General features: G+C 39.7%; 2 protein-coding genes across 2 annotated transcripts in view; both read right to left on the bottom strand.

Annotated features, from left to right (window-relative positions):
* The window catches only part of mcl1b (MCL1 apoptosis regulator, BCL2 family member b), a 31,290-nt gene extending 25,088 nt beyond the window's left edge, over positions 1 to 6,202 (bottom strand). The window contains exons 1-3 of the mRNA XM_005739213.1: positions 5,598 to 6,202; positions 5,121 to 5,371; positions 4,884 to 4,996 (exon numbers count right to left, since the gene is read on the bottom strand). Of these exons, the coding sequence (XP_005739270.1) occupies positions 4,884 to 4,996; positions 5,121 to 5,371; positions 5,598 to 6,048 (815 nt within the window). The 5' untranslated portion in view covers positions 6,049 to 6,202. The remainder of the gene's footprint in view (positions 1 to 4,883; positions 4,997 to 5,120; positions 5,372 to 5,597) is intronic.
* Positions 6,203 to 7,165: 963 nt separating this feature from the next.
* Positions 7,166 to 16,353, bottom strand: ensab (endosulfine alpha b). The gene is made up of 3 exons (XM_005739204.2): positions 16,123 to 16,353; positions 12,110 to 12,232; positions 7,166 to 10,786 (listed from the first exon to the last, which is right to left on the bottom strand). Exons 1-3 carry the CDS (start codon positions 16,336 to 16,338, stop codon positions 10,616 to 10,618), a joined length of 510 nt encoding a protein of 169 aa, XP_005739261.1. The 5' UTR covers positions 16,339 to 16,353; the 3' UTR covers positions 7,166 to 10,615.
* Positions 16,354 to 16,374: the final 21 nt, after the last annotated feature.

Below are 16,374 nucleotides of genomic sequence, written 5' to 3'. Positions count from 1 at the left end.
TGGACATTTTTCACAATGTTATGATGCTTATTGCTTACAAATGAAACCAAGAAAAACTAATAAAAATAATTATTATTATTATAAGACTTTGTGTGAATAGCCTTACAATAAGCTATCTTAAAGCAAACACTCACTAAAAGAGAGGAGTGCATTTATTTCTATGGAGAATCCTAAACTTGCTTGGCAACTTAATTTGGAAACAAATGCATCATTTTCCTGTAGTTTGCATATCTTTGCGTACTAGACAGTGGTAGGCCTTAGCTATTTATAACATCACAAACTAGACGCCTATATCAAAATTACAGAGAACCTAGGCAGAGAACTAAAACTGATCCTGAAGTGATCTAGTCTGCCAAACAATATAAAATTTACTAATTTAAATAAATGCCATTGATAAGACTACTATAATAAGTGTTTTTTGTTTTGTTTTTTTAAAGAAAAAGGTATGAACACAGTTTAAACGTACAGGGTGTCAAAAGAAAACTGAGGACTGCAGTAGAAACTGACAAGAGTCCAGCCTGTATGTCATAACTGCTAACACGGATAAGCCGATAATACTGCACTATGGTCATCAGTCAAGTCAAGTCAAATCAGTCAAGTTTCAGGAGGAGAGATGACTCCACTCAGGAAGGAACATGACACGTCACCCAGTGGATCCAATTTGATCTGAGATAAGTATCACCTCACCAAGAAGAGATTGATGTTCAAAGGTTCAGGCTGAGCCATTGACGAATGCAAACCACACAACCTCTGGTCTGCAATTATTATTTAAAAACAAACACATTTCTATTTAAAAGACATTGTTTCCTTTATCTACATCCCGAAATAGCCGCTTCCAACAACAATGCTAAAAAGGCTTTGGAAATGCATGGGAGCAAGACACTCATATCTATGAACAGTTCCTACTACAGAACACACAAGTATGATTAGACAGGAGAAAAATAGAATTTTAAAGCTGAAAACCCAAAGACAAACAATATGGCAATCTGACACAGCAGTAGATGGCTCATTTATATTTGAATGCTTAATTAACAAAAAGCAACAATGGACGGAGAAATGCCAAATGGGAAGTCAGAATGAGTGGGACTTACTTCTGAACTGGAGTGGCTTTATTCTGTTTCCAGACCAGGTACACCGAATCAGCTAATTACTTAATGGTGCATTCAGGAATACCTGGGAAGACTGAGATATTAGCCACAGGCAGGGGCTTTCACAGATTCTGATACATCCTTCAAGTTATTTTTGTTGTTGTTGCAACTGTTGTATAGTATCTCCTCTAACAATACCACATTAAAAAAAAGACTGCAGCCACGTTTCTACTTTTTGACACTCGAGGTGGCAGGTATCCACTGGGTGTAAGGTGAACTGAAGTCAACCATCTTATCATAAAAAGAAGGAAGGAAAAAAAAAAAAAAAAAAAAAAAAAAAAGAGTGTGATGTAGTGAAGTCCAGTATCATGGAACCATTGTGGTGCAAAACAATCGCTAATGAACAGTCATATGAATAAAGTTGTTCATAAATTTGTCTGTAAATCTATAGAACTGTAATTTGTCCTTAAAGTTTTGCAATGTCATCTAAGTAGCACTGAGTTGCAATGTGGACTATATGACACAAAGTGGTTTCAATATTTTCATGGCAGGTTTCTTGCACAACGAGCACATAACAGATCATATGTACTCTTTGCTTCTGTAAAAAATAATAAATGAAACAAACAGACTCTTGACATCCATTTATAAGTAACTGAGCATGAATGAAAGGCTTGTGTGAGTTATAACAAGGACAGGTTTGTAGCTGCTTTTATCAGAGAGAATGTGCATGCACATGTCTGCTTTTTGCATAAATGGCATTCAACAGGCGTTTCTCTTCTGGGCAAACCAGTTATAGGTACAGATTCCAAAGAAGCGTGGGACACTAGTGTCAGCAGAGATAAAGGCTGTGAACGGGCCCCAGCCACCAAAAGTAACAGAGTGAATGTTTAGCTTTAATGTCTGCAAAATGTAGTGTAGAAACTAGGATTTGATCTAGCACTCAATACAGGCCATTTACATTTTATTTAAACTTGTTTAGCTCAAAGGAACTCCTGCCATTAAGGGAGAGCCATCAGCTGATACTTTGCACAGTTATTTAAACAGGTTCTCTTCAAGTCAAGCACAGACTTAGTCAAAGGTTTAATTAAAGTTTCCTCTCAAACCTTAAAGTAAACAGCGCAAGCCTCTAATTCTGCACCAGTGAAGCAGCTCTGAACTCTTGTTCTGTCTCTTTGTGGCTAGTAGGGCATGCAAGCACTTAACTTTTTAATCTAACAAATTTTGCTCCCCTTTTACGCAGTGTTAAAGCAAACTGCGAAAACTGGGCCTATCTTTGTATCTCAGGGTCAGAGTTCTCAGAATTCTAGTGTGCAGCGTCGTTAAAGATTAACTTCTGCGTCAGCTGACTTCTCAGAAACACTGCTTATTTTAAAATCAAGGGGCGGGCTGTTGCTATGAGGAAGTAGAGCAACTTAACCAATACCATCTTTGCCAGGTCCTCAGGCTCATGTTTCAAAATTGCAAAAGAAACACTTGAGCAACTGAAATGGGTTGGACTTGAAACCAAAACTTTTCTGAAGTTTACTTTTGAATATCTCTGATGGGAGTTAAGGCAGACTGCCTTATCAGAGGCACTATAAAACAAAAACCTAATGAGCTGCAGACCAAAATCACTAGTTTTAAATGTCAAAGGGGGGTATATTGACTGATATCCAGAAGAGTTCTGCAGTCTGAGTAAAGACAGATTAGACCCAACCATTTTATCTCTCTGCGTGGGTAGTTTCTGTGATGGTATGTGCAGACAAAGGTTTCTAAACCACTCCTCAAACTATCCCACGAAAGGAATTCAAGCTGATGTGTTGGAGTGAGCTTTTTCAGTTTACAGCTTCACTATTGTATCTGAACGTAACTAATGCAGCTGGAAAATTAAAAAGTTTAAGAAAAAACAGAAAAAGGTATATTGTGAGACTGTCACAGAATTCATCTTACAGCTTCCCTTTGCTGCAACTGACCACCTATCCCAGTGTATAAACCACAATGACTTTGAAATTTGCAAGCACAACACCCATTTCAGCAACCGTTTCATTTTCAGTTCAATACAAAATCTTTGTTTCTACATTTGTCTAAATTACTGGCATTTTCAGAATTGGTTTGCCAATATGTAGTGACAGTGTGCTTCCCTCTTTTTGTGCACACCACTTTTGCTCTTTTATATCGGATCTTCCACTTCTTACCGCTGGAAAACAGCTTTAGTCCTTCAGAAGGAGAAATAAACACACACACACACACTCACTCTTCCTAGTTACCAGTCTCAAGGTTGTTTAAAGATTGTGTGCTTCACACTGCAGAGCTTTTTCTGCATACCCAGTCCATTCGGGTATTGCGCAAACTTCCCTATTGTCTACCAGTCTGTTCTTCACTGTTAACTACAGGGGTAACCTGGGTGGTAGATAACATTAGCCACAGGAGAAGACTAGGGTAGGCCTGCTGTGGATCATCACCATGGCGAGACACTCCATTTCTTCCTGAGACCTGAGTGAGTGTTTGTTCTGTAACCCGAGACAACAGGAGGATCTGAACAAACATGGGTGAAGCCACGCATCAGGATTGCTTTCAACAAAACAGCAGCAGAACACCGTAGAAGTCAAGTGTACTTTAGAAACCTCCTGGATGGCAAAGACTTTAAAGATGTGTGCAGTTAAAAGACAAACTGGAATAAACTGCATCAACGCATGAAAATATACCCAGACATTAAAAATGCAAAGACCCAATCAAATGTGCCATATGTGATAAGTCACTAGTCTCTAGGTAGCTAAAAACACAGGAAGTAGACAATGTTATGTAATTTCAGGATGTTATGAACTCCTTTAGCCTAGTTTCACAATCTGCTTGTTGAATTCAGTTATTGTGCACCAGCTCTTTGCAGATAATTTGCTACAGACGCACCTAGAAGTGCGGATGCAGCTGAGCACTTAGTGTGAGGAAGGTGCTGCTGCAGCCTAAAACTTCTAGGAAATGGCAGCCATTGTGCTGCATTTGGGTTGTGGTGTGACTGTATAAAGGCCAACAAATGTGTAGGTGTCAACTTTACTGCACAGGCCTAAATAAGCAGCATTAGAACTAACGAGCATAGATTTAACCAACTTCCTGCTTTTGCGAATTTCCTTTTTAAGCAAAGAGTGTGAAAAGGCCAAACTATGTAAATTAAATATCTTTAATTGATCTGTACAGGGTTGTAGCTTACAGCTGGATCATAGACTGCTTTCTGTTCAAGCACATAGCCTCAGCCTCCCCCCATCCCCCCCAACTGTTCTTAGTCCTTGTTCAGCTTTTCAACAGATTCAAAATTTCCAGAATCCTTTTACAGTCAAAAGTCCATGTTGTTGGTCTTGTCTCCTAGTACAGTTCCAGCATTTTCATAATCAGGAAGTACTGCCACTCATGAAAATCCACCTCCTCCAGCACTCTTGACTTCAGATATCCTCAAAAGATTGTAGAAGATCTGAATGGATTTTGGAAACTGGAATCATGCAGGTTTCGCTTCCTAGTTTTGATCTGGGTCATTCTTACAAACCACTGCCACCAAAGCATTATACAACAAAATATAGTGAGTAAACAATCATTTAAAAAAGACTAGCAAAAAAGGAAAAAAAATGTCTTTTTCCTTTTTATTATGACATCTTTTAGCAAAAATAGACTTCTGAATTAAATAATGTATTTCTGAAACATTTTTTCCTTTTGTCCATTCCACCTCCCGAAAGCGGTTTGAAAAGGTGTCCAATGGGAAAGGAAAAAAAAAAGAAAAAAAGAAAAGAAAAAAAAAAAAGGTTGCTGCTCAGTGTCCACCAAATTCACCTGATCAACAGGGCCAGTGTTGCCCCAATACCAGCAAATCCAGCAAAGGCCATGAGCGTGTGCCTGACTATCGACTCAGGGTCTGCTACTCGAAAGAACTCCACAAAGCCATCCTGGAAAGGTGAAAGAAAGATGGGGTAAGAAAGAGGCAGATTATGTTCACTGGGCACAAAATACTTTCTGGGACAATAAAAGGAAGTTATGCAGTTATTTTTCCCCAATCATGTCACTACTCACCCATGCATTGTTTTTTACAATCCAGTCTCGCTGTTCAGACAGCAGGTATGCAGAAATCTCTTGGCTCACTAGCGCCACGTAGTTGTCCCTGCCCTTTTCCTTCAGGTGCTGAGAGACCACTGCCCCGAAGGCCATAAAGCTGACAATACGACCCCAGTTGGTCGTGTGGTCTCCAAAGAGGCTCTTCGCTACAGCACCGACAAATGACATATCCTCGTCTCTTTCATCCAATGACAATTTATTAATCATTCCTGCGAAAAGAAAATTAGACTAGATCAGAAAATCGAAGTCACTTATTTTAAGTCGAAGTTTAGTGAAATGTGTAAATTGTATTTTAGTATATTAGCAGTTTGGTCTCGGTTTAAAAATTGCAAGCTTGTGGTGACTTGAAGCAGTTAAAAGGCAGCCTGTGAGTGAAGCAGACAAACGCTCTGAAAGGTCTTTGTGCAAAATCCGCACAGACTGGTTTCAACTTACCGTTGTAAGCGTATCTGTGCTTTTCTAATACGTCCGCAACAACTCTTTTCATCGTCTTTAGTGCTTTGGTTTCTTTTCGTTGAGGCTGAGAAAGTCCAGTAAAGTCACCCAAAAAACTGTGAATAAGGAGTTTCGTTTCTCTCTCCAGCTGCTCGTCGGATTCACTGTCCGAATGAAACTCCGGGGTGCTCGGCAACGAACCGTCTTCCTCCCGGTCCCGGATAGCTTTTGTTTTATACCCGTTTGTTGAGGTTACCTCGAGGTTGTCCGGCCGTTTGGGGGTACCATTGGACACAATCCCGTTGCTAGAGTCTTTAGAGGAGCCTGTGGCGTTCTGCGGAGAGGAATTTCCCGATCCGTAGTGCATTGGTCCCTCCAAGACTCCATTTTGAGGAATAAGATATTCCATTAAGGTGCACTGGTTCCTTTTCAACATCATATAGTTGGCCATCTTGTTAACTTCAAACGAACACCAAACTGTTACACGAAAAATACTTCGACAAGAAAATCGGCGTTAGGCTATATTTGACAAAAAGCTAGCTTCTTGCCTAACGCTTCATCTCTGGCATTTTCTCTCGAGCGGAAGTAACGCACTGAAAAACGGTTGAGTCCGCCTTTTATAGTCCTCTCTGACGCACGACGTAGGCGTGGAAAAATTTCCAGTTTAAACCGTGTTAGGCATTGTCATAAACACTCCCAAAATTAATTCTAAAAATTTATAATAACAATACAACTGAAAACACGCACAGAGGTTATAATTAAAACTCTGTTGTTATGTCCTCATTATTAATTATTTTCCTACGCTTGGCAACATAACAACAAAAATAATAATAATGATAAAGCAAAGTAAAATATTTTAAACTCAAAGCAAAACACAATTTAATTTAACTAATAATAATAAAGTAGTTTAAGACTTTATGGTTAAAATATAATGTTAAAATTATAGTGTATTGGATTATCTTCTGACAGATGTGTTGCACTGTAGAGGGACATTCACCTAGGTAGGAAGTGACACCATTACACTCCTTTGATATCACTCCAACACTAATCTACCAATAAAGGAGTATAGGAAACCATCATCTTAAATCTCCGAGCTCCATAATGTGCCATTGATTTACAACAACCCTATCCTCACATAAGCAGAAGTGCATTTGATCTATGACAGAATGCCAATGTTGACACATTTCCTTAAGTTAAAGAACTGTCTTTGCTTTGCCAATGTCAAAATATATCCTAATTAGTAGCTTTCATCACCTTTCATGTTATATGCTGGTATAACAGAAATACCTAGAATTTTCCATCCTGGCTCGTCTCTCACACCTGCATGATTATGCCTCCCCCTAGTGGTAAATGAAAGCTTGCGCCTCCTATGCGTTTGTGTGTCTGAGAATGCTTCTTCCTTCTTCTGTTTTTTTTTAAACCCAGAACATTCCGGGTTTTGCGCCTCATTCCAAGATTTCTTCTGTTGACCATGCAAGAAATCTTAGGATTTAATCAGCAGCTAATTCATCTGTTTAACATGTAACAAGGATGAACAACTGAACTCATAAAACAAAACCCCACAAAAGCACCTTATTAATGTAAAAGTTTATTTCAAATACTGACAAAAATCCTCTCACCTACTTCCACACAACTTAAACATTCCAAGTACCCTTGTACTTCTGAAGTCTTAAAATCATTCCTGTATTCTCCAGTCATCCTGTTTATCATGTAAACCCTTTTTTTTCTTGGAAGCAAGGGTGCATCTGATTTCCCTGCAGTCTTGGGCCAGGATGAAATATACTAATTATGCATTAAGAGAACACAAGAAAAAAAATATTACTTGCAAAACAAGAAAACAGATAAGGTAAAAGCAGCACAAAAGTACTTCAGAGCACACAGCCTGTTAATTATTTTATACATTCTGGCACATATTTATCATAGCTGAACAAGAGACACCCTGTGTGTTGGGTATGAAACCTACCCGCTATTTCCTCTTGTTGCACTGCTCCTTGCAAAGCCAAACATCAAGTAGCATTCAAGAACATCTCTCCACTGTTGTTTCATAACATCACAGCATATTAACCTTTTCTTTATTTAACCTGGGCTTACTTCTTGAAGCAGAAAGAATGTAGGCTTTTTAAACACAACACAATAGTCTGTTCTTATCAAAGTGACAAAGCAGTTCAGAATTTTAAGATCTGGCTAGACCACACATTTGTTCCAAACCAACGATGCATTTATTTTTTGGAATCTGCACTTAAGTTGAAGTTTAACATAGTTAACATGTAACCAGTTTTTGCCACAGGAGCTTTATGACTCTTGAAGTGAGATGCTTAAAGAGTCAGACTGGCAGAATCAAGAGGACAGATGTTCTTTACAGGGTATGCTCTCTTAGATTTGTCATTGACTGAATCAGCAGCATTTACACATATTTCCATTTGATACAGATTCACATAGCCTCTGCGATACAATAAGATACAGCAGAAGTAGTGTTAAACAGAAAGGAGAGAGGAACCATTGAATCAGAAATAGCTTGGGCTATGAAAGAGTGGAACGCAAGTGGGAAACAACAAAAATAATTTCCTGTTTAAGTCTATTTACAACAGCTGGAACAGAGAAAAGCAGTGCATTCATACACCACCACAACAACAAGCATATATGCACAAGTCAGTCCTCTTTCACCCACTGCAACTTTGACACATTTTAAAGTCTCATTGAAAAATAAGTGAGGTCGAGAACGTGATGGTGCATGCACCCTGTTACCTAGCCTACGTGGTGGAGTGTGCGTTTGTGAAGGTTCCCTGAAGCAGTAATTTACACTGATTCTCAGTGAGTGCCGGCATCCAGTTCAGATTCTTGACTGTGCGAAGGGCGCACATTCAAAGTCTAGAGATTTAGCGATCGTTCCATTGACCTGTTTCAGAAGCTGAATCACGATAACAGGTGGGATTACCCCCTCACCATGTGTTATAAAATCTCTCTCTGCTTCGCAAGTGTTGGCGCTCCTGCAGATATGCCCTGTTCCACTTTAAGCCCGTGATGATGCGTTATAGAGCTGCACTTATCAGGTTGCCTGTCGTTTACCCTCTAACACCCCTGAGATCAAACATCCATATGAGTAGTGTGAGTTTTGGAGAGAATAAACTTCTACGACGTGCCGGTAGTAATGTAGGGCAATACTCCAGCTGAGATTTTAGTGAAGTAGTTGAACTTTTTTTAAACTAAGGTTAGTGTTTCATTATGTGAACTGCAGTGAAAGGAGGTCAGCTGTTAAGGGAACCACTATGACATACTGTTCATTCTTAAGTATTAAAACATTCTCTTACATGAAATTAGAAATCACTGTCAGAATTAGGCTTTTTTTCATAGTCAACCCTTAAATACTAAAAAAAATGTACTTTACATATGGCCTTGAAAGACACAAGTATGACTGCAACGACTCTGGGTACTTTTTGTCATCTCAATGAGACTTTTGTGGCTGGATACAAAACCTTTAGAAGTGCTTGCATCAGTGCTTCAAAAATAGCCAGAAAGATATGTGGAAGCCACATCACTCCTTACATCTCTAGCCAGATCAGTGTGGGCTCAAAGCTGCCTCATCACATTGCAATGTAAGCAGGATGATTGGATAGTAACAGTCACATTGAAAAGACAAGTGTATCCACAGCCTCTGGGCTTGCAATGTGGAATTCGGCTCAGTTGTTAAAGCAAAGAATATCCAAGCCAGAAATCCTAGGGTGTAATCCCAACTGAGTTGATTTAGCACTACCATTTCTCTCAGGCATGCTAGCCGGTTCAGTCCTTAAAGCGCTAAGCTTATCACGAGTTACGTGCTTGTTTGAGTATTATTTACAGAAGCATATACACTATGCAGGGTGCTTCCCCCCCAACAAATCTTTTAGGCTCATAGTTAGCACATATCTTGATGCATCTCAACAGCAACCACACAAAGGCTGAGCTCATAGGCTGGCAGGGTTCCCAGCCTTTAAAAATAATACCAGGATATACTCAACTGGCTCCCACCCTGGGCAGCAAACAGGAGCGTGTGTACATGGATTGTCAGAATAGCATAAAGCAAAGCAAGTAAAGAAGTGTGACTGTGGACATTTCAGGACTTTAGGTGGTTGTTTTGATCACTTACTAAGCAGCTGCTCCACTCCTGTTACAAAAGCATGTTAATTTTCTTTTTTTTTTTTGTTACATATTACAAACATGCAGCCATGTTTTTTTTAAATGAGAGAACCAGGAGCAAAAGGTGTAGGAAATAAAAGCAACAGAAGCACACAGACAGAGAAAAAAGTGTTTCAAATCCCTGCCTGGATGAGCTGCAGCAGTTGTCGTCAGATTATATTTGACTGAAGTGACTGAAGGGGTGAGATGCAAGGAAACTTCCACTCATTTCCCAATAGGGTGTTAGTGAATGCCAAGTATCCCTTAAGCTGCCCCTCACAGATTTGGTAAGCAAGCAATTATTCACATATATCTTCCAAACCCTCCCGCTGAAGCTAGCTACCAGCATAGAAAGGGAAGATGAAGCTCAAAGAACACATTGTGATCATGGTTCCTAACTCCCGTACACACATTATTTTGGTGTCATTCAGGATGCAAAAATGAAAAAAAAAAAAATACTATACAGAATACAAAGTGCATTAACTCATCCCATCCAACCCCTGCCCGATGACACACACACCTACTGTAATGCATCTTGGAACACTGAAAACCAAGATATAAGGGAGGCGGTAGCGCAGAGTGCACAGAGGGGGCAGAGCTGTGCGTTGTGGGAAGGCAGAGAAGGCTGTGACCTTGTGGGCCGCCTAAACCTCCGTCCCTCCCATCCCGCCCCACCCACATATAAGCAAATGGAGTTTTAACTTATACAACTCTGCCCGATATGTTAAAGCCAGTGGTGCCTGGGGATGTAAAAGGAAGAGAGGGGAGTGGATGGACATATTGGGGACACAGGTGAAGTGGAGGAGGGATGCTTGCTGGGAATCCCGGGGGGTAAGGGGGGGAGGGTGCTTCTTGAATGACGAAGGCTAGCCAGCTAGCTTGCTGGTCACCAAGGAGGACTTCCTCTGGGGTAGATCTTGTGGCGTGGGAATGTGGTCACCAGTTACCAGATTCTTGTCAGGCCCTGCCACAGGAAGCTGTTTGTTCTTCATCTTGGCCTTGGCCATGTTGTAGTCACCCGAATCAAAGTACTTTTGCTGCGTGAAAAGAGAGAGCAGAGGTGCTACAAAGTTTAGCGACATGCTAAATACTGAGAACAGTGCTTACATATTTGTACAAAGGGTTATTGCTGATTGCACTAGTGCTATAGAAAACTTTCCAAATGTATTCCTTTGTAACAGATGGAGGAAAATTCATACTCATCTTTAGCAGCCTGAGTTTAACTACCATATTTTTTTAATGCTGAACACCACAATCATACCCATAAACCAGAACAGCTTTAAAAACAGGTTTTGTGTGTGCCTAATCAAATTTGAAACAATGCTAACTGAATGTAGCTTTAAGACCCAGCCTCATCATCTTCTACCTCCTTCCAAATTGCCTTTTATAAAATGAGGATACAGTCACCATATAAGCTGTAATCATTATAAAGCATGCTTTGCATTTCCTTCTATAATATTGTTCCTTACTATAAATTTAACAGTGTTCAGTTTAACAGCTAAAGAGAACTAGAACCAGCACAATAACAAATATGTCGATAGTGCTCACACATCAGAGAAGATACCACAGGGGTAATGCTATTCTCTTTAATCAAATCACATGCTTATGTTTCAACATTTAAAAAATGTAAGTATGAGATTACCTACCTCCTCAGTCTCTGATAGTGTTTATTATCTTATGATAAAATGCTTTTCCCTCTGAATGTCTTGGCTACTCCTACTCCTACCCAGTGATTTAGCATGTTTCCCAGAATGACTTTCAACAACCTCTAGAGGTGGAAGCATATAGAGCATGTGTAGGTGGAGAGAGACATACAATTTTAAATCCGGGAAAAGTGAGATTGGAGTTAAAGTTTCCTTTGGGTGCTCTGTTCTGCAGTTCAAAATACAAATTAAAGTTACTCTGTCACACAAGCTGTACTGCACGTGCCATCTATCTAGCAGCTTTGTATTCCAGTCTATTGAGGATGGAGAAATTATTTTTCTCTTCGTTTCAATTAATTTACCCTTGTAGCACTGATGAATCAACAACTCAATGGTGGTTCTAGGTAGAGCCTTGATTCTTTGGTTTCTAAGGTGAGCATAAACTTTATCAGTTAGGTTTTTAGATCGCTGATATCTTTATTAAAAATTAAAGATATGTTCACTGCAATTACATTCAAATTGTTCGTTGTTCAATAATAGTAACAGCAGCTTGACCATACCAAAACAACAGCTATCCTTTTTCAATTTTATGTGGGGTGCAGGTGTTTAATGACTTGTTTTCTGAGAAGCTCTCATTAACGCACAGTCCTGTTTTTCCACTGCTGTTGCGGCTGCTGCTGTCTCTGATCGCATCATAGGCAAACTATAGTAACTCACTCCTTTTTGTAGTCTCTTCATCAGGAAGTCTGACCCACCGGGTCTCTGGCCCAGACCAGGATATTTGGCCTTCAGCTTCGCCTCTTCTGCTTTAACTGGGTTTGCATTTTTCTCTTGAGAGTCCTGTAGAGACAAAAAAAAGGTTTAACCCTCTTGTTTTGCAGAAAAACAGGGATTCTTTAAAATGTCGGTGGATGCAGCTTCAGAAAAGTTCACAACTAGAACAGCTGGTCATGTGATAGCCACTCACTTCTGGCCACCCTGCAATTCTACAACTTTTTCCACAAAGACTACAAGTTTACTGTGGAGCACAGGACCAGTACTAGGGCTGAACGATATACCGCATTTGCGGTATATCGTTCCATATCCCAGAATTCATAGCGCGGCCCAGCCAAACTCCAGTTTCCAGCAATGGCGGCCGCTACTAAGTTTTAAAATTACTCATACTAATCTTTCTGGGTCACAAAATAAACTTTTAACATATTTTCAGGCGAGAAAGTAGCTGTGTAAACATCAAATATCTGCTCGGTTTATCAAGATATCCCATATTTGCAAAAGTGCTTCGACGTTTTCAGAGGCGTCTGCTACCCACCAGCTCGACAGCTAGCCGGGAGCTCGAGGGTTACTGATGCGGCCGAGAACGGCACAACTCCCGGCACATCATTTTCAGATCACCGCGGAGTTTCGCTGCTCGGGTTAAACGTAATATATAAGTCACTTAGACAACCTAAAAATGTTATTGTTGGGCTTTTTTCAGTGTTTTGTTTGTTCGTGAGTAAATCGGTTTGGCTGAGATTAAAGTTATTAGATTAGATAAAATAAAACTTTATTAATCCCCCGGGTGGGTTCCTCCTTGGTTTTCACACAGCTGACTAAACGTCAAACAGAAAACTTATTAAACAGAAGTATGAGACAGTCGAGAATTTACACCAGTGTCTGGTTATATTTTAGATAGCAAGAAGCAGACGGCCGAGTTTATTAAACTCCACCGAGACAGCGGTGACGCTAATCAGAACTAGACCGTCCAATTTCACGCCTTTAAATTTTAAAGGCGTGTTTGTGTGTGTGTTTATACAATTGCTATTATGTTTGCACTTTATGTGTAATGTTACTGACTGCAGAGATCAGTAAGATGTGTGTATTTTTTATTTATTAGTTTTATTTATTTAATATTATTTTTTAATTGAATGACTGTCTAGTAGTTCACAGATGTCGAAAAACTGAGTGTGGTAAAGCCACTGATTTTTTTAATGTATATTTCTGCAATCTGCACATTGTACTGACTTTCATTTTAATGTTTACACCAGGGTTCCTTGTCAGCACTTTATGCTCAGATGTTTGTAAGCTAAAAATAAACTATTGTGTATGTTCAAATATACTGTTGTGATTGAAGAAGTTAAATAAAAATGTCAGTCATCAATTCATGCATCACCTCATGTCATCATAACAGAGGTCTGTCTTCCAGGAAAGAACAGTTTAAAATTAATGTAATATAGTATTGGCCATACTATATGATGTATTGCTTGTCTTTGTTTAATAATACAGAAGACAAAGACCTTAAAAAATAATCGCATATCGCATCGCAATCGCAATATTGGGGCAAAAAATCGCAATTAGATTATTTTCCATAATCGTTCAGCCCTAACCAGTACATTAAAAACACCTAAAAGTAATGCTGTGAAAGGGATTCAAAAGCATGACAGTGACTAGCGGAAACTTTATATACTCCATGATAGCATGAGTCACAGCATGACTGTCCTCCTCTTACAGTCTCTCATAACACCATAATGCCTGAGAGGAAACTTGGTACGACCAGGGACCTTAAGAACGAATGCTGAATGATTTTAGAAGCTTATGATAGTAACAAACAACTAAAGCTCTATTGGAAAGTTGTGTTGCTAAAGATCTTGTGACCAAAATATTGTTTATGCATATATTAAAAATAAAACTAGAATGTATAAAGCTGAAATCTCAAAATTACTATAAAACTAAACGCTGTAACAGAGTCCATTATTCATAGTAACTGAATTCTGCAACTTTCCATTTTTTAAACAAGACACAAAATCTATGCTATTAATTGCTAAATCCTATTGTGATCTTGTGCTCAACTGTGTTTCTGGTAATAGTAACTACTATGTTATGTAGTCATACATTTAGAGAAAATCTGAAAATTTGGGTCAAGAAATAACAACATGACCGGGCTGTCCAAACAATGCTAGGCTTAGATTGCTGAAACCTACAGTGGGAATTCTGAAACAATGGAAGGGCTTGTGCTGATGCCTCTGCCGAATACTAGTAAAACTAGTCAGACATTGCCATTCAAGTACCCGACAGGTAGATACTGAAGCTACTAATCTGGGGCACCACCCTGTGCACACAGCAGGAGTCAAGCGCTTGACTCCATGTTAAAACTATTTCAGAAAACAGGCTAGTGCAAGAATATAATGGACAAACTCCAAAGGGCATTTAGACATTCCTTATAAACACACCTCAAGTGAGCTGCACAGCATAGACCTACTTCCACTATAGAGACAAGATAGGGCACTCAGCCTATAAAGCTTGCTGGGGCAGGGATAAAATGTGACCCAGGACACAGAAGCCGATGAACAGATTCCCTTGGGGGGGTGGGGGTGGAGGAGGTGTTGCACAGAGTGTGCTGATTCACTTGGGTCCATGAAGAGAAATTTATGAGGTACTATATTTGGTTTTGATGCAGGGAAACTGCAGATTCCAACACAGTCTTTGTGTACACAGTGGAACTGGGGAATATTTAGTTATACTGTAACTAGATATTCCCCTCAGGAAGGACTGTCTTTTTTTGTTCACTTAAAGCAACAGACAGGGTTAAAAGTCCTGTTTATAAGGTTTGGTGTCGCCATACGAAGAGATGAAATATTAAAATAATATTTCCTTTTGTGGCATCAGCTTAATTCACACAGAATCTCAGTAACAAAAACTCATGATTCAAATTGAGTTATGACAATATCAACAGTCATAAAGCAACATCTGTCACTGCAATACAAACAATTTCTATTCCCTTCAACTTTATGATTAGTAGGGCATGAACAGTAATGCACGGTTATAAACAGAAATCAACAAGTTTGCCAAGCAAAGTCTGAATTTTTAACTTCCTACCTTGTAAAGGCTGGGCAACGTTTAGTTTCCACTTTTCATTATTTTTCTCGTATTGAGTAACGCAATTTAGATATGTGAATAATAAAAACAAAGTTAAAAGTACTTAAAATGAGAAAACTAGACTTTACATTATAACCTTTGCTTTATAGTGTTAGGACTGAACATCTTTCTTGTAAAGATAATAGATACTGACATTAATGTTCGCATCCACCACGGGTGTTTATCTTGTTACTTCTGCCCCACTGTTGGTACAGTGTAAATAAACTTAACGAGTGTCAACACTAATCTAACACATACTGACATAAGAATGTTTGGCAAACCCTCGATCCTAATAATGGACTACATGGCATCGCTGCTGTGCTTATGGCATAGTATGGAAATGCGGAAGCACTGCAGCTGGTTGTCACAGTCAGTGCAAGACCACCAGGAATCCAGAAACTGCTAGCCATTCAGGAAAGACATTTTTCTATTCGACATTAGCGCAGTTATCTTTACTTACTCAGTGTGCACTGAGTGAAATTACCCAGTCATGCCTTTATCTGGAGACCGCAGGCCACACATTTAGTGTGTAAACCCCCCCTCGGGTACAGACCAATGAGGCCTGAGCTGCTGTGGACTCGCCAGCCAATGACACCAAGCAAGGGACAAAACAAAGTGACACACAAGCAAGGTGCTTCTATGCTATGGCAGCTACAACTAAACCACTTCCATTATACAGAGCAGCTCATATCGGCTGTACGCCTCTTCCAGGTCTTCCCCGGTGCATTGGTGCAGCGCTAAGCTTACTGCAAACACTTATGCTAACTGATGCTAGCCACTGCTTAGTTAGCATGCTCTGAGGTTAGCTAACAACATCAAGATAGCAGGCAGAAACCCACCTGTTTTTCGTCCTCGTAGTCCACCTGAGTATCCGAGTCCAGGTTTTCTGACGACATTTTGTGAGTGTGGAGGACACGCAGGTGTCTCGTCGGTTGCTGGACCAACTCAAAGAGATGATTATTCAAGGTACCGTTTTGTGTACCTGTACTGAATCTAATCCTGCTTTTCTGAACACGACTGCTCTCCAACAAAAATGGCGTAACGACATATGACATCACCGTTAGGGCCGGCGTTTCCCTTGTAACTAACAA

The sequence above is a fragment of the Pundamilia nyererei genome, unplaced genomic scaffold (genome assembly GCF_000239375.1).
Source record: "Pundamilia nyererei isolate P.nyererei 1_Seehausen unplaced genomic scaffold, PunNye1.0 scaffold00090, whole genome shotgun sequence".
NCBI classification, from domain to species: Eukaryota; Metazoa; Chordata; class Actinopteri; order Cichliformes; family Cichlidae; genus Pundamilia; species Pundamilia nyererei.
The sequence above is the reverse complement of the archived record's forward strand: the minus strand, read 5'-3'. Positions and strand labels throughout refer to the sequence as shown.